The 24,194-nt window shown below is 34.3% G+C and overlaps 1 protein-coding gene across 1 annotated transcript in view; it reads left to right on the top strand.

Annotated features, from left to right (window-relative positions):
• The window catches only part of LOC101890096 (protein sidekick-2), a 397,983-nt gene that overhangs the window by 214,447 nt on the left and 159,342 nt on the right, over positions 1-24,194 (top strand). The window contains exon 2 of the mRNA XM_059126712.1: positions 23,070-23,186. Coding sequence (XP_058982695.1) covers positions 23,070-23,186 — 117 coding nt within the window. The remainder of the gene's footprint in view (positions 1-23,069; positions 23,187-24,194) is intronic.

The raw sequence follows: 24,194 nt of genomic DNA, 5'->3' as shown, positions 1-24,194 counted from the left end.
TGTTAGTATTAAGACTTGAATTAATAAAATGGCCATAGGCTAAAAATGAAATGAAATGAATGACTTTTATGTGATAATTTCCCTATCGAGACGAGCTTAATGATGTGAAATTTGCAGTGAAAAGGAAAGCCAGGTAGACACTATCCCACACTTATTACTATGCGATGTGTTTCGCCGTTGGCTAAGCGGCTCATAAGGCATATTTGGTGTGGATGATGGCTTAAAAGGGCCTTTCTTTGAAAATTAGTATTTTTTCGAACTAAATCATATCGATCAATCATATGCGAATTAAACACTAGAAACCATCCAAGTTCGACGCACGATCTCCTCGCAAATCTTTTTCACAGCAAAGCTTTTTTTTCAGCGATGGCTTTTTTGCCCACATCAAATACATTGCTTCCAATGCATACACCTGTCATTGTTGAGCCGGCAACTTCTAGTTGGCTGCACTGAACTTCGAGTTTGCGATATAATGTGAATTCCATATTAAGCTTGTTATTTGCATTGTATCCCTCTGAAATAATGATTCCTATAATCAAGCTAGAATTCGAAAGACTGGACGCATGAAACTCTCATATAAATATATCGCATAATTTTCTATATTTTAAATCATTTCATCACATTTTCTTACAAAATTATCCTCAATGTCCCCAAATGTTAAACGGTACTACTCTGCATTGATTCCATTAAATTTTAACGAGGTACTTGCGTCTGAACCAATTTTCACCACAACTCATCCTATTTGCGATGATTTTACCCAGATTGGTGTCCAGTAAACGCGAATTCGTATGGAGATATATATGGTTGGATATAGCTTCCATATAGATCTTCAATGTCTGAACCTAGCTCTATAAAGTTTAGTATAGGTATTTCTATGCTGTATCCGATAGCAGACACCAATGTCGTTGTTGTAGAGTGCATTTTAAGGGTTTGAGGGACTTTAATAAAGAAAAAATCGGGAGAAACATAAATAAGGGACCTATAGCTATAGCTATACAGGCTTACAAGCGTACAAAAGCATTTTGGTGAGAATTTTCCAGAAAAAAAGTTATTCGTGATAGTGTGATATCTTTATATTCGGCTGGAAAATCACAAGTGGCTATAGTTAGAGCACTCCAGCACTTAAATGTGAATAAATCCATCGCTCGTTACCATGATACTTATAGCGTAGCCCGACGTCAAGGAAATGGACGGAGCAAAACAGCAATATCAGCAGAAATGGTTCGAAAAGTAAAGAAGCGACTTGATCGATATTCGCGTCGCAGTGGCCGAAAATGGCTCGTGAGCTGAACATATCGCAATATTCCATTCGGCAAATATTGAAAAATGAGCTTGGGGTAAAGATATTGAAATTCCAAAAAGTGCAAGAACTTACACCGCAACAGAAAGAAAATAGACTCAGAAGAGCCAAAGAGTTGCTTCGTGTGGCCGAAAGTGGTGAACTGCCGAATTTGGTTTTCTCTGATGAGAAATCATTCGTTGTCAAGCAGTTTGTAAACAAACAAAATTATCATGTTTACTTGCCAAAGAGGTCAGCTGAAAATGTGCACCTTCGGGTTGTCACCAGAACTCAAGCACCGGTCATGGCGATGGTGTGGGGCGCCATAACAGCCGATGGTCGCTCTCCGCTCGTAGTAATCAGAATAAATGGCATCAGAATAAATGGCATCAGAATAAATGGCGAATATTATCGCGAAAATATTCTGAAGGGTGTATTAAAGCCTTGGGCACGCAAACATTTTGGCCGCAGACCTTAGATATTCCAACAGGACTCAGCACCATCGCACTCAGCACGCGCCACCCAAGAATGGTTACAAAATGAGGTTCCTCGCTTCATTTCCAGCGCACAATGGCCACCAAAATCTCCGGATAACAATACGTTGGATTATTGTGTCTAGTATTTTGGAAAGCAGGTTTGCACTAAAAAATATCAAAGTGTCGACCAAGCAAGTGCTTCGCCGGGAATGGGCCAAAGTACCGCAGAGCAACATTAGGGCAGAGTGTGACGGTTTCATTGGCCGTTTTAAGGTCATAATTCGTGCCAAAGGTGACCAATTCGAACAAATCTGAACTTAGTCCAAAATTTGACGTTATTTCCGACACTTTTATACCCTCCACCTTGGAAAGGAGGGTATATTAACTTTGTCATTCCGTTTGTAACATCCTTAAATATTCGTCGTAGACCCCATAAAGTATATATATTCATAATCAGCATAAAAATCTAAGTCGATTTAACGATGTCCGTCTGTCTGTCCGGCTGTCTGTCTGTCTGTTGAAATCACGATACAGCCCACATTATTTGACGTAGATCGCCAAAATTTAGCAGAGCAATTTGTATTGTGTCTGGGATAGTTGGTATTGAAAATGAGATATATCGGTCCACGTTCTGGTATAATGCCCATATAACGGTACCTCCCGATATTCGGTATATTGATGATTTATGCCACATTTTTTCACTGATTTGTCTGAAAATTGGTATTTGTAGGTCATAACGGGTTCCTGAGCGTGTGGAAAAACATTGCATGTATAGGTCCACGTTTTGGTATAGTCCCCATATAAAGGTACCTCTCGATATTCGATACTTTGGATTGTTGGTCATAATGGGTTCCAGCTCCGGTAGTGAAACATTGCATGTATGGGTCCACGATTTGGTATAGTCCCCATATAACGGTATATTCGGTAATTTGATAAATTTTGCCACATATTTTTGCGGATTGGTCTAAAAAATGGTATTTGTAGGTCATAATGGGTTCTAGCTCCGTTGGCGCAACATTGCATGTGTAGATCCACGATTTGGTATAGCCCCCATATAACGATACCTCCCAATATTCGACATTTTAATGGTTGTTGTCAAATTTCTTCTAATGTTTCCTTTACCCTAAGGTGGAGGGTATTAAAAGTTTGGCCCGGCCGAACTTAATGTTTTTTTACTTGTTTTCTCTCATTCAGTAAAATTTAGAAAAATGTAAAAATTATGGCGTTTAACTTTGTCGCAGTTTTTTTTACCGCCTGTATGGGCCTTTTATTAATTAATACAGTATTTTAAATCTACGATTTTAAGGGAATTCACCATAAATGTAACAAAACATTTCCGTAACTTAGAACGCATCATCATATTTAATAGACGGTGTCCTTCAGAATGAAACAAAGTAAAAGGAAACCAGAAAATAACATTTACCTCAAAGTGACAGCAAAAGAAACAAAAATAAAATAGCACCAAAGGAGGAAAGCAGCATCGTGTAAATACCGTGTCAAACATTTGCTACAACGCTTTTGTTGCAAAGTGATGGAAGAAAAAAACATTATTTATGTGTTATTGTTCTTGTTGCTATATGCGACAACATTAAGGACATATACCAAACTCCCAGATAATAGCAACAACTTGCCCTGTTGACACATTTACTTAAAAGCATTAAATTGTTTTCATCTGCAATTTTTTGTTTTTTTTTTTTTTCACTTTCCTGCCAACGTTTTTATTTTCGTCAGCATCTTACGATGCTGCTTTTTTTTTTCGTTTGTGTCTTCTCATTTCGATGGCAAACAATAACAAGAAGAAGAAAAAACATAACACCAAATAGGGAAACATACTCATTAAAGGAAATAGGATCCTGCCGATGATAGCATTTGTAAAGTGAACCAACAGAGAAATGGATATCCAACGAAGTAAAGAAAAAAACTTTTACAGGAGGCATTAAAAAACGGAAACTACTTGATACAAGTGTGAATCGAACTAATCGATGACACTTCGTACAAGTGGCTCTGTCTTTTTTCTTTGGGGGGACACTGAAACAAATAATGAAATGTTCGAAATGAGATGGCAAAAAAAACATGTGATTACTGGGAGAAAAAAATCAGATCATCATTGCAAATAATTACAGCCCACACGATGAGCAAATCATGCTATGTAATTTTTGAGGTTCTTATTTTTTTTTTTTTGAATTGGCAATTAGATGGATTTTGGTTTTTATGCCAGGTAGCATAAAGAATGAATGACAAAGTTAATTTAGTTCTTTTGACAAAGTGGAATGGGAAATAAGAAGAACATTAGTAAGATGATTTATTTTTTCAAATAATCATTGCTACATACGAATTATTTAAGGACAGTTGTAGAAAATTTGGAAAACTGTAAATAAAAATTTATATGAATAAAATAGTAGAAATCTTAGGACATTGTTTAAATATTTGGACATTATTTAAAAATATTTCATATAGCGTTTTTATTAATTTACCCAGTTTTCAAATATTATTACTTCATACATTGCATAATGTGATATTTTAAAATAAATTTTATTTCTAATAATGACCTATATAATAACACATTTAGTAATTAATTATCTTCTGTATAATTCAAGTTTTTAATTGCTTACATTTAAGAACTTATATGAAAATGTATATTTATCAGCCTTTTTGGCGGTTTTTATGTATCTATATGAATAGTTACCAATGTTGTTGCGGGAAAGTACAGTAATTAGTTACTAATGATAATTATTGGCAACGAAATTCACTACTTGTATAACTACAAAATATTTCCAACATTTTTATACCCTCTACCTTGAACCTACCTTATATTAACTCTGTTATCCCGTTTGAAAAATACCTTAATATTCGTAGTAGACCCTATAAAGTGTATACAGGGTGAGTTAAAAAACTGCAACAAATCAAACGCCATAATTTTTCATTTGTTTTTAATTTTATTGAATGAAAGCAAAAATTGTCGGAAATAACATAAAATTTTAAAATAAGCTTAGATTTGTTCGAATTGGTAAATTTTGGCACGAATTATGGGTTTCAAACGGCCAATGAAACCATCACACCCTGCACGAATGTTGCTCTGCGGTATTTTGGCCCATTCCCGGCGAAGCGCTTGCTTAAGGTGATCGACACTTTGGTATTATTTAGTGCAAACCTTGCTTTCCAAAATACTCCAGGCACAATAGTCCAAGGAATAACAATTCTTGGGTGGGGGCGTGCTGAGTGCCATGGTGCTGACTCCTGTTGGGATATCCAATGTCTGCGGCCAAAATGTTTGCGTACCCAAGGCTTTAATACACTCTCCAGTATATTTTCGCGATAATATTCGGCATTTATTCTGATGCCACGGTGGATTAATTCGAGCGGAGAGCGACCATCGGCTGTTATGGCGGCCCACACCATCACCATGGCCGGCGCTTGAGTTCTGGTGGCCAACCGAAGGTTGACATTTTGAGCTGACCTCTTTGGCAAGCAAAGACGATTATTTAGTTTATTTACAAACTGCTGGACAACGAATGTTTTCTCTTCGGAGAAACCTAAATTCGGCAGTTCACCAATTTCGGCCCAGCGAAGCAACTCCTTAGCTCCTTTGAATATATGTTCTTCCTGTTGCGGTATAAGTTCCTGCATTTTTTATACCCTCCACCATATTATGGAGGGTATATTAAGTTTGTCATTCCCTTTGTAACACCTGGAAATATACATTTTAGACCCCACAAAGTATATATCTATTCTTGATCAGCATAAAATTATATGTCGATTTAGCGATGTTCGTCAGTCTGTTCGTCTGTGAAATCACACTAGCTTCCGAACAAAATGAAGTAGGTTGAAAAAATTTAACTCAAATATGTATTATGTCTGCAAGACTTTTGGTGTTGAAAATGGTCCATATTTTGGTATAGCCAATCCGATATTCAGTACTGGGATGACTTACGCAAAATTATTCACCGGAATTGTTTAAAATTTGGTTTTTAAAGCTCGCAATGAATTTTTATACCCTACCACAGAAGATTGTCTGTGCAGGTCCAAGTCTTCGTTTAGCCCCCATATAACGGTACCCCCCGATATGCGGTATTTTGATGATTTTAGCCACATTTTTCACCGGAATTGTTTCAAATTTGGTAGTTGAAGTTCGTAATGGATACTAAAGCCTATGACAGATAGGCAGATATAACGGTACATCCCGATATTCGGTATTTTGATGATTTTAGCTACATTATTCACCGATTTGTTTTTTTCAAGTTTCGCATTTGAATATTCTAATAGCTTCTAACAAAAGTTGTCCGTGCATGTCCACGTCGTCGTCGGTATTTTTAAGATTTCAATAACGGTTATTATTGTTTTTGAGAATTTTCAAATTCGTTGCAAACGTCCACCATTCAAAGATCGGCCCAGCCGAACTAACAGCTTTTTTACTTGTATTTTTTTTTTTTTTTTTTTTTTTTTTTGAAAATTGCCAATTTCGTCCTAAATGGTGGAGGGTATTTAAAATTCGGCCCGGACGAACTTACAGCTTTTTACTTGTTGGAATTTCAATGGCATTACCCCGAGCTCATTTTTCAATATTTGCCGAATAAAATATTACGATATGTTAAGCTCACGATAAATTTTTCAGCTACTGCGACGCGGGTTTCGATCAAGTCGCTTCTTTATTTTTCGAACCATTTCTGCTGATGTTGCTATTTACACTTCCTTGACGTCGGGCTACACTACCAGTAGCTCGGTAACGAGCGATGGTATGAGACACGGAAGATTTATTCACATTTAAATACTGGAGTGCTCTAACGATAGCCACTTGTGGTTTTTCAGACAAATATAAAGAAATCACACTATCACGCTTGAATTCCATTACAAATAACTTTTTTCTGGAAATTCTCTCAAAATGCTTTTGTACGCTTTTAAACAATATAATGAGCTGTCACTGAAATAAATTTAACAGTTGTCGGACGAGTGACTTAGAAATGACAGCAGACTGAATTTAGTTGCAGTTTTTTCATCTCACCCTGTATGTATTCTTGATCTGTTTAAAATTCGTAGTCGATTTAGCGATGTATATTGTTTGAACGAATTGAGATTAAAGTCTAAAAGTTTCCATCTATTTTTACGAATATCGTAAAGTATGTACCTATACTTTACGATATTCGGCATTTCTCTCTTCTGTGGCAGAAAACCTCCCATGGTCCGTAAGATATTTTATCGCCAATATAGCGGTATCTTCCAATGTTTGGTATTTGGACGTGGACGCAATATTCAATTCATGCACTTTTGGTGCACAGGGTGTTTTTATGGGTTTTTAAATATAAATTATTATTTTGAGAAATAGAACGGTGAATTGCCTCCGCGACCTTGTGATTTGACGCTACACGATCATTTTTTGTGGGGATGCCGTAAGCCATTGGTTTACGTGGGTAAACAATCAAAGATTGTCACTTTTGGTTAGAATATTCAACGTGTCAGTATTAAAAAACCTACTTAAATGCTTGAAAAGATGGCCGAAAATAAGACCTCCAGAATGGCGTTTGTGCAAAATAGTCTTGGTATATGGCCAAAATTATATTTAAATAATAAATAAAATTATCGACATAATAAAATTTTCTTTTTTGGCCGTTTCATAATTTGCCATGTTTTTATTTATATTTCAAATCAGCAAGCTCTTAGAAAAGTACCTTTTTTGCGGTAGATTTTTTTGAAAACTACATTTGTATGTAAAAATGTAAAATGTAAGGATTCTAAGTAATCTTAATCCGATAATAATAACAATATTAAAATCAACAAGTGTTATTAAATTCTTCTAGTTTTTGATAATGAATATTCGTTTCCGTCAATATTTTATTTAATTTTAAAGGTTTAAAATTCTTTTTCCCACGTATTCTGTCTTCGTTGAATACCAGTAATAGTATTGGTTAATTCCAAAATCACTTAATGTTTCCTTGTTTTTGTTCAACATTAACGTCGTTTTACTTGTTTTCGAAGGTGACATTTCCCTTTAATTTACCATTAAAAATGACTACTTCAGGCCAAATCAACAACAAGATTTTCTTAAACATTTGTTTTATTTGCTTTAAAAAGTGTCAAATTGTCACTGATGAAATAAAAAAGAATGCAGATTAATGCCAATACATGTTGCGGCCACAATGTATGGATAAACCCGATCAGCAACAATGGAAAATGTCTGAATAATTTAAGAGCATTTTTTTAATAACATAAAAAAAAGGAATAATTAATTGGTCTAATTTAATAAATACAAATAGCATTCATTTTAAACGCTTGGTTATTAATTTAAATGTCATTGTGGGTGTGTATGTTTTATTAGTACGTTTTTTCAATTAATTCAATGGAAATAGCTTTGTTATCTACCAACAACAACGGCAGAAATCATAAATAAAAGTTGGAAAAAAACGGAAACGGAAAATGCTTATCTACCTCGAAAAAATTAAAAAAAAAAAATAAAACATATCCAATCGTCACTCTTTAAAAAAAACAGTTGCTTGTTTGTGCTGCTGTCTATGTTTGGCGATTTGAGTTTTTCGTTTTTTTTTTAATTGTTTTTCCGTATCACACAAGTGAACAGTAATAAATACAAGTAAAAGAAAATAGGCTAGTCAGGCAATTACAATTTATTATTAAATTTGTTTATTTTTTTCGCTTGCAATTTAAAGCTAATTTCATTGTGAACATTTTAACAGCAAAACTGCTCATTCGTAACCTGCCCAACAGCCAGGAAATGTTCAGTTTTGTGTTGTTTTGTTTTTGCCTTGTGCATGTTGGAGTTTTGTTTGAAACATGAGAAATGCAGAATGGTAAAACCCCAAACAAAAAATAAATTAAAAAATATGCAACATAACTAGAAACAGGGATTTAAAACCAACATTTAAATACGTTCTCTCTTTTAATTGAACGCAAAACTTTTTCTCTTTTTTTTTGAGTTTTGTGTAGCAACCACATTAAACTTTTTCATTTAATTTTTCACTCATTTGCAGACATGTTAAATGGAATTGAAATCTTTTGTGCTTCTATTTCGAAAAAGGGAGTTGCTTGTTTTGTTATGAAAACAAAATTTTCTAATTCGAAGTTGGATTTTAATAGTGAATGTAATGTGAACGCGGATATAGATTGTTTTTATCCAAAACAAAAACTGTATGATGTATTATGAAGGGTGAAATAAAAAAAAAAAAACTGCATCGAAGCCAAATGCCATAATTTGTAAATTGTTTTTAAAATGTTATTGATTGAAAGCAAAAAATATCGAAAATAGCATCAACTTTTAAAATTAGTTTAGATTTGCTCGAATTGGCCACTTTTGGCACGAATTATGGAGTTCAAACGATCAATAAAACCATCACACGCTGCCCGATTGTTGCCAAAATACCGCATTTTGGCCCACTCCCGGCGACGCGCCTGCTTGAGGTGATCGACATTTTGATATTTTTTAGTGGCAACCTTGCTTTCCAAAATACTCTTGTACTTTTTGGAATTTCAATGGCTTCATTCCGAGCTCATTTTTCAATATTTGCCGAATAGAATATGTTTAGCTCACGAGCCATTTTTCGGTCACTGCGACTCGGGATTCGATCAAGTCGCTTCTTTATTTTTCTAGCCATTTCTGCTGATGTTGCTATTTTCTCCCGTCCACTTCCTTGACGTTGAGCTGCGCTACCAGTATCACGATATCGAGAGACACAAAAAAAAATTTCACATTTAAATGCTGGAGTGCTCTAACGGCAGCCACATTTTCTTTTCCAGTCAAATAAAAAGAAATCACACTATCACGCTTGAATTCCATCACGAATAACTTTTTTTCTTGGAAATTCTCACCAAAATTCTTTTGAATTCTTATAATTTTGAATAATTTTAACAGCTGTCGGACGAGTGGCTTATAATTGACACCAGTCTGAAGTTGGTTTCAGTTTTTTCATCTCACCCTGTATGTACTACAAGTACACGTAAATTACTAAATTGTACAATATTTGGTACACTTTGGTATTGGGAGAACAGATAATACTTGCAGAATTAAATTTTGTATTAGGGTCGTTATTCATGTGTACTGAAAAGTACTAAATGGTACTATACTTGGTATTGGGTGAGAGGATAAAATTCTGAAATCTGACATTTAGAGTACTGATGGTATTTGTGTTTGAGATTTGACAGTGGTTTGGAAATGCGTCCTATATTTATGCGAAAAGTATTAAATGGTACTAAATATAGTATTGGGTGAAGAAATAGAGCTGATTTTTTTATAAATGCCACCATTGGTGTCTGTTGTGGTGGTTTTAGAAATGCACACCATAATTGTCTAAAAAGTACTAAGTGGTACTAAATTGAGTACTCGGTGAAGGGATAGAGCTAGAATACCAAAATTTGATATTGAGTTCACTTTTGGTATCTGGGATTAAGATATGTGTACCATAATTGTACGAAAACTACTGAATGGTGCTATATATGTAACTGAGTGAAGGGATAAAGCTGGTATCATAAAATTTAATATGGATGTCACTGTTTGTGTCTATGGTTGAGAGAAGGAGTTGGGTTTTATATGCGTTCTATGGGTGTACTAAATGGTAATAAATTTGAGATTAAAAGTTTTAAAATGTTAAAATTAATACATGTATACAAAAAAATTATCATGATGACCTAGCCCCTCAAACAAAGGAAAATACACTTGCAAAAGGTTTCACTTCATATATTTATACCCTCAGCCATTTGGCTACAGAGGGTATATATCATTTGATACGGTCAAAACGTGCCTAGTCGAAATAACGGTTTTAGACCCTAGGTCTCTTTGGACCAAATCCGTTTCAGAACATTTGGAGTCGATCTACCGATGTCCGTCCGTCTGTCTGTATGTCTGCCTGGCTGGTGCGCACGATAACTCTCAAAGGAAGTATCCGATTTGATCCAAACTTGGTACATCGTAATATTTTTGTCAAACTTAGATCGAGTTCGGAGATGGGCGATATCGGTCCACTCTTTCTGGTACCTCCCACGCAAAATGTCAAAATTTTCAAAGAAACGAATTTATTGCACAGAAAGAGAAAGGATAATCCGATTTTGCTCGAACTTTGCGAATTCTAATATTTTCATCAGTGCTAGACCAGGTGTGAAAATGGACAATATCGGTCCACCCCATCAAGTACCTCCCCCACAAAGGGTCAACATTTTGAATAATTATAACTCTTATAAAATGTCATGTAAGAGTCCGATTGTCTTCAAATTTCACATATCCCAATATTTTAATTAAACTAAGGTCTGGTGTTAAAAGTGAATACATCGGTCCATTCGTTTTGGTACCTCCCCCACAAAAGGTCGAAATTAAAAAAAAATATATGTATATAAAATATATTTTTTTGCACAGAAAGAGAAACGATTATCCGATTTTGCTCTAACTTTGCAAATCCTAATATTTGTGACAGTCCTAGGTCAGGTGCTAAAATGGACAGTATCGGTCCACTCCATCAAGTACCTTCCCCACGAAGGGTCAACATTTTGAATAATTAAAGCTCTTACAAAATATGATGTAAGGATCCGAACGTCTTCAAATTTCACACATTCCAATATTTTTATAAACCCAAGATCTGGTGTTGACTTCGGTAGACTCCTTCTGGTACCTCCCCCACAAAGTGTCGAAATTTAATTATAATATCCATGAAGCTCATAAAACGCCAAAATAACATCCGATTTCATTTAGACTTGGCACATCTCAATATTTCCATCAACACAAGATCTGTTATAAAGAGGGTATAGATCGAACCATTTCTTCTGGTACCTCCCCCATACAGAGGGATCAAGATTTTGAAAAACAAAACACTCAAATAAAGCGAAATAAGCATCCAACTCTCTTCAAATTTCACACATACAAATATTTTTGCCAACACAAGATCTGTTGTGATGTTGATATATATCTGCGAACCCCTTCCGGTACCTCACCCACAAAGGGTCACAATTTTCAATAATTTTATTTGTCATAACTTTCGAAACAATTTAGCAATTCTTTACTACTTGCTATGCTCAAACATTTCTCTCAATAAGAAGCCTGATATGATTATGAAATTTATCGGAATTCATGATTTCGCATAAAATTGGAAATAAATATCCTTTCTTGTAATTTTGCCCAATATTTCGCTCAATATTTTTTATTTGTATAAGATGAAGTATAAAAATGAAATATTTCGGTAGACTCTATAATAATTTTTAGAAAATGTTAAAATGTGCGTGATGTACTAGGCACATTTTAACATTTTCTAAAAATTCTTACATATGTCATATAAAGTGAAGGAGTTAGTCGATATAATCCATACCAAGAACGTCGGAATATTTATATATACGATACGAAATGGACAATATTGGTCCATTCCTTCGGAACCTGCACCATAGAGGGCCAAACGTTTGAATAATTGTAACACTAGTCAAATATATTTTGATTATTTAATCGAACATAGGCTGAGGGTATATATCTGTCGGCAATACCGGCTGATACTCTTTAACTTGTTTACACTCATTCCAACCAAAGATTGAGGTTAATAGTTTCAAAATTTTCAATTTAATACATATGTTTCAAAAAAATATTTCTCATGATGACCCTAGTACCTCACACAAAGGAAAATATGCATGTGAAAGTTTTCCCTTCTAATATTTTTCATAAAACTTTTTACACGTGCCAAGGGAACAGACAACAGACAATTTTTGTTTAGAAAATTTGATTTTCTTAAATTTTATTACTATGTACCAAAATATATAATTATTCAGCAAATCCTTTGCACATCCTTTTATGAGTTGCCATTCATGTCAGGACATCTGCTGGGACGTGGTGTCGCAATATGATGTTCATTAATATAAATTAATTTCACATAACCATAAATATTAATAAACTAAAAGAAACTGCTATCGATCGTAGTTACTCTTACTGCCAGAAAATTTACATTTGCTACAGGATAAGGAAATAAATGAAACCCTAAATCGATTTGCATACTTGTTGTATTGTAATAAAATGAACTTCCTTACAATGTTAATAAAATAATAATAAAATATAACATTTTCTTTGATTTGCTACGAATGCAATCAAAATTTACATGATTTTACTAATTTTATTAGGCATATAAATAAACTTCATATCTTTTGTAAAGACCTGATAAATCTTTTCATTCGTTCGCATAACAACATTACACACATAGAATGTACGTTACAATGAATTACAAAATCGAAAAGAAAAATAATTACTTTTGACATCTGTGGGCATTAAAAACCATGACACAATTTGCCAATGGTGTTGACACAAGGGTAATTTATGACAAACAAAGTTAACTAAAACAATAGGCTGTATCGAATAGTGTTGTGATTTTTCACAAGGAAACGTTCCACTCTATCTTTCATGGAGGGAGTTTAGTATAATATACAGGGTGAGATAAAAAAAACTGCAATGAAGTCAAACGCTACAAGTTTTTTTTTTTAAATCTCATAAAATGAAAGAAAAAATGTTGGAAATAGAATCAAATGTAGAATATGTTTAGATTTGTTCGAATTGGTCACCATTGGCACGAATTATGGCCTTCAAACGGCAAATGAAACAGTCACACGCTGCCCGAATGTTGCTTTGCGGTATTTTGTCCCATTCCCGACGAAGCGCTTGCTTGAGCTGATCGACACTTTGATGTTTTTTAGTACCAACCTTGGTTTCCAAAATATTCCAGACATAATAGCCGAACGGATTGGTATCCGGCGATTTTGGTGCCCATTGTGCATTGGAAATGAAGCGAGGAACTTCATTTTGTAATCATTCTTGGGTGGCGCGTGCTGAGTGCGATGGTGCTGAATCCAGCTGGAATTTCCAAGGTCTCCGGCCACAATGTTTGCGTGCCCAACCTCCAGAATAATTTCGCGATAATATTAGGTATTTATGTTGATACCATGGTCGATTAATACAAGCGGAGAGCGATCATCAGCTGTTATGGCGGCCCACATCATCACCATGGCCGGCGCATGAGTTCTGGTGGCCAACCGAAGGTACACATTTTCAGCAGACCTCTTTCGCAAGTAAACATGATAATTTTGTTTGTTTACAAACTGCTGGACAACGAATGTTTTCTCATCGGGGAAAACCAAATTCGGCAGTTCACCTCTTTCGGCCAAGCGAAGCAACTATTTAGCTCTTTTCAGTCTATTTTATTTCTGTTGTGGTGTAAGTTCTTGCACTTTTTGGAATTTCAATGGCTTTACCCCGAGCTCATTTTTCAATATTTGCCGAATGAAATATCGCGATATGTTTAGCTCACGAGCCATTTTTCGGTCGCTGCGACGCGGGTATCGATAAAGTCGCTTCTTTACTTTTCGAACCATTTCTGCTGATGTTGCTGTTTTCTTCCGTCCACTTCCTTGACGTCGGGCTACGCTACCAGTATTACGGTAACGAGTGATGGTACGAGACACAAACGATTTATTCACATTTAAATGCTGAAGTGCTCAAACGATAGTCACTTGTGATTTTCCAGCCAAATATAAATAAATCACACTATCATGTTTGAATTCCATCACAAATAACCTTTTTCTGGAAAATTCTCACCAAAATGCTTTGCAACGCTTGTAAACAATATTCTGTCACTGGAATAATTTAAACAGCTGTGGGACGAATGGCTTAGAAATGATATGATCTGAAGTTGGTTGCAGTTTTTTCATCTCTCCCTATAGGGCCTCTGGTCTTAAAAAAATGTATATTACTTCTTTCAAAAATTTGCATTGATATGGTGACATACTAATTTCCATTACCAAAGACGAAACGTGAGATTTGAGCGCAGTTACCTTATTGAGGAAATAAATATTTGACTTTCCAGTTCTTGAGTTCAATGCAGCCTAATAATGCTTAAAATTTATTTTAGCATTTATGCGATTAAAGTCAACAACAATGCAATGGCATTTATAGAGAATCCTACTCACAACAAACCAAAATAAATTCCATTGTTCGTATAAGGCAGACGAATTTAATGCCAGAATATTGTGACTTATTTTAAATCCCTTCCAAAAATATTTAAGGTGATGAAAATGACTTATTAAAATATATTTTTGTGTATACACATATACAAATGCAATAAATAAATACACACATGTTTATGGTATTTGTGCTTATTTGTCCGTTTGCAGCCAATACATACATATAGATATATACATAAAGAAATCTAAATCATTTTAGATTGCTTATGTTTATATTTATTGCCTATTATCAAATTTACCAAAATAATAACATTAGCAATTCGAAAATTTACAAAAGAAGGTATGTACGTATATTGCAAACGACATGGCTATGCATTTGGTCACGTTTCTGTAAGATTTCAACCACAATATTACATACAAACAGTTTGCACACAAGAGCATTTTAATTAGTTTAACCAAAGCAATATGTAAATTTTATAATTTTCTAAATTTCATTAGAGATCTATGTATGAATTGTAATGTGGAAAAAGAAATAATTTTCTTGGAATAGGAAATTATAATAGAAATTTCAATTACAAAATAATAGAATGTTGTAGATTTAATAATTGAGTTAAATATATTTAAAGCATCATTAAAAACCAGTAACACTGGATTTGTTCAATATTTCATATTTGAAGTTCCAAATGGTTACTACAGTCTATGACAGAAAATGGCATAAGCAGGTCTAGGTCCTCGCATAACGACCATATAACGGTACCTCCCTATATTCTGTATTTTGAGTTTTAGCGACAGTAAGTACCAGGATTGTTTCAACTTTCGTTCAACTATGACAGAAAATGGCATAAGCAGGTCTAGGTCCTCGCATAACGACCATATAACGGTACCTCCCTATATTCTGTATTTTGAGTTTTAGCGACAGTATGTACCAGGATTGTTTCAACTTTCGTTTTTAAATATCGTAATGACGTATGACAAGATTTGCATATACAGGTACATGTCTTCGTATAGGCTCCGATATAACAGTAGCTCCCTATATTCGGTATTTTTATGATTTTAGCAGCATTTTCTACGGCATTTTATGCACCAAACACGATATGTATCTCCAGTTTCAATGTCCTACAAAAATGTGTCTAATAAGGTTCAATAAAACGATATTTGTTTCTTGTGATTGCCTTTCTTCACATTCACCTGTTCGGCCACAAATTTCACAATTTGAATGTTATTATTTTTATACCTTCTACCGTTACAGGTAATTGGGATTCTGAAACGGTGGAAGGTATAAAAATAATAATGTTCAAATTGTGAAATTAGTGTCCGAACAGGTGAATGTGAAGAAGGACAATCAAAACAAACATATATCGTTTTATTGAACTTTATTAGACACATTTTTGTAGGACATTGAAACTGGTGATACATATCGTGTTTGGTGCATAAAATAGGTGAATTCGGCCGAAAATATATACGGGAACTATATTCAAATCCGAAGCAATTGCAATATACCTGGGCAAAAAAATTTTTGTACCAAATTCAGTTATAGATTCCAAATGAAATTTAAATTGGAGATACATATCGTGTTTGGTGTAATAAATACCTGAAATCGGCCGAAAATATATATAGGAGCTATATCCAAACCTCAACCAATTTCAAAATAATTTGGCAAACTCATTTTTTTTACCAAATTCCGTTACTCATTCCGCATTTCATTGGAATCGGACATACATGTCGTGGTTGGTCCATCAAAAGCACGAAATCGACCGAAAATATATATGGGAGCTAACTCCAAACATCCATTGATTTCAATATAATTTGGTAAATTCTGGAAAATTTTCAGGAAAATTTGTTCAGCGGTATTTGAGTCTTTAAATAAAAAATTAAAATATAGATGGTGGAGGGTATCGGCTGAATTTAGTATTTTTATACCCTCCACCATACTATGGAGGGTATATTCATTTTGTCATTCCGTTTGTAACTCATCGAAATAATGATCTTAGACCTAACAAAGTATATATATTCTTGATTAGCGTAAAATTCTAAGACGATTTAGCCATGTCCGTCTGTCTGTTGTAATCACGCTATATTTCGAACGAATTGAGATAGAAGGCTAAAATTTTGCACACATGTTTATTTTGACAGTAGGCAGGCTAAGTTCGTAAATGGGCCATGTAGGTCCACGTTTTCATAACGGTACCTCCCGATATTCGGTATTTTGATGATTTAATCCACATTTTCAACGGAATTGTCTGAAATTCTATTCAAGTAGTTCTTTGTGAACAATTCACCCCCTAAAAGGAAATTGTCTATATAGGTCCAATTTCCTTTCAGGGGGTAAATGTCCTAAATTGTTCCAAATAGTGGAGGGTATTCAAAGTTCGTCCCGACCGAACTTACTGCTTTTTTACTTGTTATTCTTCAAAATTATAACATGTTCCGGAGGTGTATTGGAAAAAGTGATACGATTTGAACTTGATTCATTTGTATTATACCCTCCATCATTTAGGGTACATTAACTTTGTCATTCCTTTTTTAACGATATCGTATATCCCCCATTAACGGTACCTCCCGATATTCGATATTTCGATGATTTTAGCCGCATTTTCGACGGAATTGTCTAAAATTCTACACAAGGGGTTCCTTGTGAGCACTTTACCCCTAAAAGGGAATTGTCTATACCGGTCCAAAATATCGTATAAACCCCATATAACGGTATCCCCCGATATTAGGGATTTTGATGATTTTAGCCACATTTTCCAATGGAATGGTCTTAAAATCCGTACAACGAGTTCCTTGTGAGTACTTTATTCATTGAAAGAGAATTATCTATATAGGTTCACGATATCATATAGTCCACATATAACAGTACCCTCCGATATTCGGTATTTTGATGATGTTAGCCACATTTTTCAACGGAATTGAAAGTCGATTTAGCGGTGTCAGTCTGCCTGTCTGTTGTAATCACACTATCTTTCGAACAAATTAAGATAGAAGGCTTAAATTTTGCACAAATGTTTATTTTGCCAGTAGGCAGGTTAAGTTTGTAAATGGGCCATGTAGGTCCACGTTTTCATATAGCCCCCATATAACGATACCTCCCTATAGTCGGTATTTTGATGATTTTAACGACATTATTCACCGGAAATGTTTCAAATTTTGTATTTAAAGTTCGTAACGGATACTACAACCTATCACAGAAAATTGTCTGTGCAGGTCCACGTCTTCGTATAGCCCCCATATAACGGTACCTCTCAATTTTCGCTATTTTGGATGATTTTAGCGTCATTATTCACCGGAGTAGTTTTAAATAAGAGTTCGCAATGGGAACTACAGTCTGTGACAGAAAATTGTCTATGCAGGTCCTGGACTTCGTATAGGCCCCATATATCAGTACCTCTCTATATTCGGTATTTTGACGATTTTAAGAAAAAATATTCAACGCAATTGTTTGAGATGTTGTATTTGAAGTTCATTATGGATACTACAACATGTGACAGAAAATTGTCTATACAAGTCCAGGTCTTCGTATAGCTTCGATATAACTGTAGCTCCCTATATACGTATTTTGGTGATATTAGCTACATTATTTAACGTTTATTTCAAGTTTCAACTTTGAATATGGTAATGGCTTATGACAAACAATGCCTATGTAGGTCCATGTCATATAGACTCCAATATTACATCTATATTTGGGTTTTTTTTAAGATTTTAACAAAATTTTTTACGGATTTTATTTTTTGATAATTTCCAAATTCGTTCCAAATGTTCGAGGGTACTCAAAGTTCGTTACTGCTTTTCAACTTGTTATCGTCTAAATTGGATTCTCCATTCAAGAGTTATTATGAGCACCAACCACACGTTTATCAAAGAAACTTATTGTGGGAAATTTAATAATGAGGTCTCGACCAAAAATTTAAATGTTTGAAAAATACGACTATTTGTGAAAACCACAAAAAATGCCCTATTTCTTTGCCATTCATAGACAAATACATGTATATATTTTGTATTATTTTTATTTGCAAATTGCCTTCTCGTTTATTTGATGTTATGTCTTAAGTGGCCAAAATTGTAAACAATAAATGTCCAGAGAACAAATACAAAAGAATTTCAAAATATTAGAATAATTTCATTAAATCGATTTGAATTAGCACAACATAGTTCATTAATTTTTCAAATTAAATACTTTGTTTATTTGATGTTTGTATGTGCCAGCAGTTGTGTGCGTTTATTCTTGTGGTTTTGTGTCAATACGTCGGTCATTGTACTCTCGTATTAATCAAATTATTATCATGATATGAACATGATGTATCAAGTTTTATCTAAATTTACAAACGAGTTGAATTTGTTGGAAGGATATTTGGAAGTTTCTTGCATTTGTTTGATATATTCTATGGATTGATGGACAATGCATTAATCCTTTAAATGCTCGCCCTATTATTAATTTTGGACCACTAGAGGTAAAGAAATAAGTTTTTGCAGATTAAAAGACCTTCTCAAAATGTTTTTCCTTCAAAGACAATGCGATGCCAAAATTTGAAATATGTTGCCACATTTACCCTTAAAGATTCTCACTGTTTCAAATCAACTTGTATTCGGTTAACATCAAGAGATAACATTTCATTTTAATTTTTGATATAATCTCTTATGTTGCCCATAGTTCTATAAGGATTAAATTTAAATTTAACAGAAATAATAATTATAACGTAATAATAATATGAATTTAAATTATTTTGCCAATAGGCAATACACATATTTATTTCATATACATCTAGTATTTGTATTTGTTGTGTATATAATTATATTTCGTAGACGATGTGAAAGTCTGTTTGCAAACAATATACAAGATAAACCATATTTGTATAAATATATTTCTTCTACTGCGTATTAATGTACACATACGAATATAATTCTGTTAGATCAAAATTACTGTATGTTTGTCTACCTCAAAGAAAATATCTTTTGAATGGATTGAAATTAAATATTTCATCAACATATATTACATTTTTCGTTGTTTGTTTAAAATTTCAATTTAAAAAATGTAACCAATTGAAATCCCAACAAATAGAAAAAGATTTGTAATATTATTATTTATCACAATTTTAATTAATTAATTAATTAACATTAATAATTACAAAGTCTTATAGGCGACTTAATTGCGCCTACTTGGGGCATACTTTCCATACGCAAAAGGAAAAATAGAATTATGTTATTTATATATGTTTCAAAATGAGCTAAAGGAGCTGTGAGAGGAGGTGAAACAATTGCAAACTCCAAGTACCAACTTTCTGAGTCGATTTATGCATGTCAGTGTGACTGTTTGTCCGTCTGTCCATGTATTTTTGTGAACAAAATGCGGGTCACATTTATTATTCGACTGAGATGAAATTTTCCAAACAATATTTGTTTGGCCTAAGGACAATCCCTGTTTAAATTGGTGAGAATCGGTTCAAATTTAGATATAGCTGCCATATATATGTTCAACCGATTTCGTGCTAATTGTTGTGATAGCTCATTATATTGTTTACAAGCGTACAAAAGCATTTTGGTGAGAATTTTCCAGAAAAATTGTTATTCGTGATGGAATTCAAGCGTGATAATGTGATTTCCTTATATTTGGCTATAAAACCACAAGTGGCTATCGTTAGAGCACTCCAGCATTTAAATGTGAATAAATCTTTTGTGTCTCGTACCATCGCTCGTTACCGTCATACTGGTAGCGTAGCCCGACGTCAAGGAAGTGGACGGAAGAAAACAGCAACATCAGCAGAAATGGTTCGAAAAGTGATGAAGCGACTTGATTGAAACCCGCGTCGCAGTGGCCGAAAAATGGTTCGTGAGCTCGCGAGTGTCGATCATCTCAAGCAATCCCTTCGCCGGGAATGGACCGAAATACTGCAGAGTAACATTCGGGCAGCGTGTGACGCTTTCATTAGCTATTTGAAAGCCCTAATTCGTGCCAACGGTAACCAATTCAAACAAATGTAAGCTTTGTCTAAATTATTATGCTATTTCCGACATTTTTTGCTTTCATTCAATAAAATTTAAAAAAAGGGCTTTTGACTTTGTTGCTTTTTATACCCTACAACACTATGTGTTGGGGGTATTATAAGTTTGATTGGGCCAAAAATTATGTAACACCTCGAAATATTCGTTTCCCACATAGGAAATATGGATCTTCCTATCTCGCCGAGCTGAGTCGATCTAGCTATGTATGTCCGTCCGTCCGTCTGTCCATATTAATTTGTAATCACTCTGCAGGTCGCAATTATGGCCTGATCTTCACGAAATTTAGTATGGGGGTGGGGTTAAGGTCAGAATAGAACGCTACTTCTTTTGGAAATGATCGCATAATATTTAGGGGTCGAAATGGACCAAAAACTGAAAAAATCCTGATTTTGCAGTTGCTCTACAGGTCGCAATTATGGACAAATCGAAATTAGCAAGGGGCTAGAGCTTAAGGCTGGTCAGAAGCCTTCCAATTTTAATGGTCATCAGGTAATATTAAGTGGGTGAAATAGACTATAACATTTGTGTTAAATAAAAGTCAAATTTTCCATTAAACCGCGAATATTTTTAGTCCCGTCCGACAAGTAGACGGACAGGTCAATCCTGACTGTTACGTAGAAGGCAAAGGTAAATATATCGGATATATATAGCGATATTTATACAATACATATACACAAAGGAAGGGGATGGATTCTGTCAATTCGGAATGCCCTATTGGCATAAAAGTATAAAATCTAAAAAATCGCATAAAAAGATGCCAATAATGATGTTAATATAGATTTTGTAGTATTATGTGACATTTTTTTTTTCATTTTTTCATATTTTTTATCGCATGCGATTTTTTCAATGTGACTTATAATATTGAAGTGTATATTTCGTATTTTTTTTTTACTTTTCAACACAGGTTGGGGTTATTATTATATACAGATTGCAATTATCGTCCGATCACGAAAATTTTTACGAGGGTAGAGTTAGGCTCGGAAGGGCTAGGTCTATTGTTTTCAAAGATGCCCGCAATATATTTAGGGGTTGAAATGAACCAACAACTAAAAATGTTGCTGATTTTGCAGCCGTTATAAAGGTCATAAATAGAAACCAAAGGACACGAAATCTCGCATAAAGTTAGAGTTTAGGACAGCGGGGGGAATGGACCACTATTTTTGTGTGAAAAAATACCAACATTACTTACAGGCGATATCCGAAGTACACAAAATGCGAACTTCTGGCTTTTTTATGCTGATTTCGTTGACGAATATAGCCAAATATCGTAGACAAGGAAATCATATAGATGAGTGTACATTTGGAATACAGATAGGACTCTTACTTTTGGAGATGATGCAAAATATTTATGGGTTCAAATGAACCAAAAATAGAAAACATTTCCTGATCAAAAATTGAAGCCAATAAACACGTCTGAGAAGATAGTTAAGGACAGGGAAGAAGTCTAGCATTTTGGATGACCATTGGATTATATTTAGCTTAAAATTGGACCACAACAACTAACAGCACGATGAAGTGCGTAAATATTGGGTAAGTGTCCCTAGTCAAAATGCTAAGGGTAATATATGGGCAGTGCTCCGTAACACAATTTCAAAAGCGAAATCTTCCAAAATGGTTTAGGACATAAAGGGGCTTCTAACATATTGAAGTGTTGTAGGGTATCAGTGCGTAAATATTGGGTATGTGTTCCTGGTCAAAATGCGAAGGGTAATATATGGGCAGTGCTCCGTAACATAATTTCAAAAGCGAAATCTTCCAAAATGGTTTGGGACATAAAGGGGCTCCGCACGACCATAGCCTTTGCTTACTTGTTTTTATCTCTCCCTGTATATGTTTCATCCGATTTGTTGCTTAAATCCCTCACTTTCGTAATAAGCGCTCTACAACAATGTGATTTGATACCGGACATCAAATATAGCTCGAGAACACCTCTGCCAATTTTTAATGAGATCTTTTCAGATTTTTTATAGATTCGAAATACACCTTCATCCGATTTTACGGTTATTGTTCACAATATATGTAATGTCAGTCCAAATTGGATCACATTTTCATATTCAACCGAATTTTTCCATTTGGTGAAACTAGATCCATTGTATCTATTGCTCCAATAAATATATTTTAATACAATTCTTATCGAAGTCATATCATGCACTATATGGCTATGTTAATTTGTACTAGAGGTGCAAAAGTCTTCGTCAAATTTGTTGAAAGTCGATTCAGAGTTGGATATAGTTCCCAAAATTGTGAAAACCCATTCACATAAGGTTCATAGTTGGTAAGATCTACTTGTCTTGTGCAGTCGAGTGCAATTCTAAAAAATTCTATATCTAAATTCGAATTTTTTTTTTATTTTATATACTTTTTAATAAAAATAACATATATTTTTATTCTTGTATTTACAGTTGTCAGCGCCACAAGTATGATGCCCAAACATGAACCCATGTTTATATCCCGCTCTGAAACATTTAAATTTGTTGCTGGTGATACCATTGTCTTGCCCTGTGAAGTTGCCAATACTGGTAAGTTAAAAAAACAATATTCCTGTTTTGGTATTATTTTGAATTCCCAGAGTTGCATAATCTAGATCCTTTAAAAGAGATATCTAGTTCAATATCTCAGATTCGACGGCAATTAAAGAAAGCGAAGGAATTCAATATCAAATAGAAATGCAAAGATTGGCATTAGTTAAGTAGGAATTCGTCAGGAATAAATAATTGTTTTAAATGTAAATAAAACAAGTAAAAAACTGATAAGTTCGGCCGGACCATCCCTCCACCATTATCAGTAAATTATACCCCGTTGCACGGGGGGTATACAAAGATGTGGACCTATATAGACAATATTCCGTCATAGGTTATAGTACCCATCACGAACTAGAAATTCGAAACAATTTCATTGAAAAATGTGGTTAAAATCATCGAAATGTCGAATATCGGGGTTATACGATACTGTGGACCTATATATATAATACTCTCCTCTTAATAGTCCTATTGATATTTTTACTCAAGACATATTCATATTTTCGCTCAATCTGCATTAAAAATAAACTCTTAGAGTTCTCCTTTTTTTTGTATTTTTTCGCAGTATGTGTGGATCCTACTCGAGTTTCAAAATGCCACTTTAACCTTTAAAATACTGCAGATATGGCGGTAATTTTATATAGGAGATATACCAAAGAGTGAAATATTTTTCACAATTGTTATCAAGAAGGTATATATTGTATTTAGAATCCAAAATGGCAAATAACATCAACATCTGTTGATAATTTTTATCAAAATCTTGAAAATCCTTCCAATCGTGGGTAGGGTTCTATGGGAGCTAAATCAGAAACCTGTTCAATGTTGACAATTTTTGACACAAACAGTAATGTAAAATTTCGACAAAATTTATTGAAAACACATGGTAAAACCCTGCAAAAAACTAAAATCCGGAGTAGGGTTCTATAGGAGCTACGTTAAGTTGTGGACCCATATTAACATAATTTTGCAAGGACATCAGGCATATATTAAGATCACCAGATGCCCACA

The sequence above is a fragment of the Musca domestica genome, unplaced genomic scaffold (assembly GCF_030504385.1).
Source record: "Musca domestica strain aabys unplaced genomic scaffold, Musca_domestica.polishedcontigs.V.1.1 4, whole genome shotgun sequence".
NCBI classification, from domain to species: domain Eukaryota; kingdom Metazoa; phylum Arthropoda; class Insecta; order Diptera; family Muscidae; genus Musca; species Musca domestica.
Note: the sequence above shows the minus strand (reverse complement) of the source record. Positions and strands in the feature narration are given on the sequence as shown.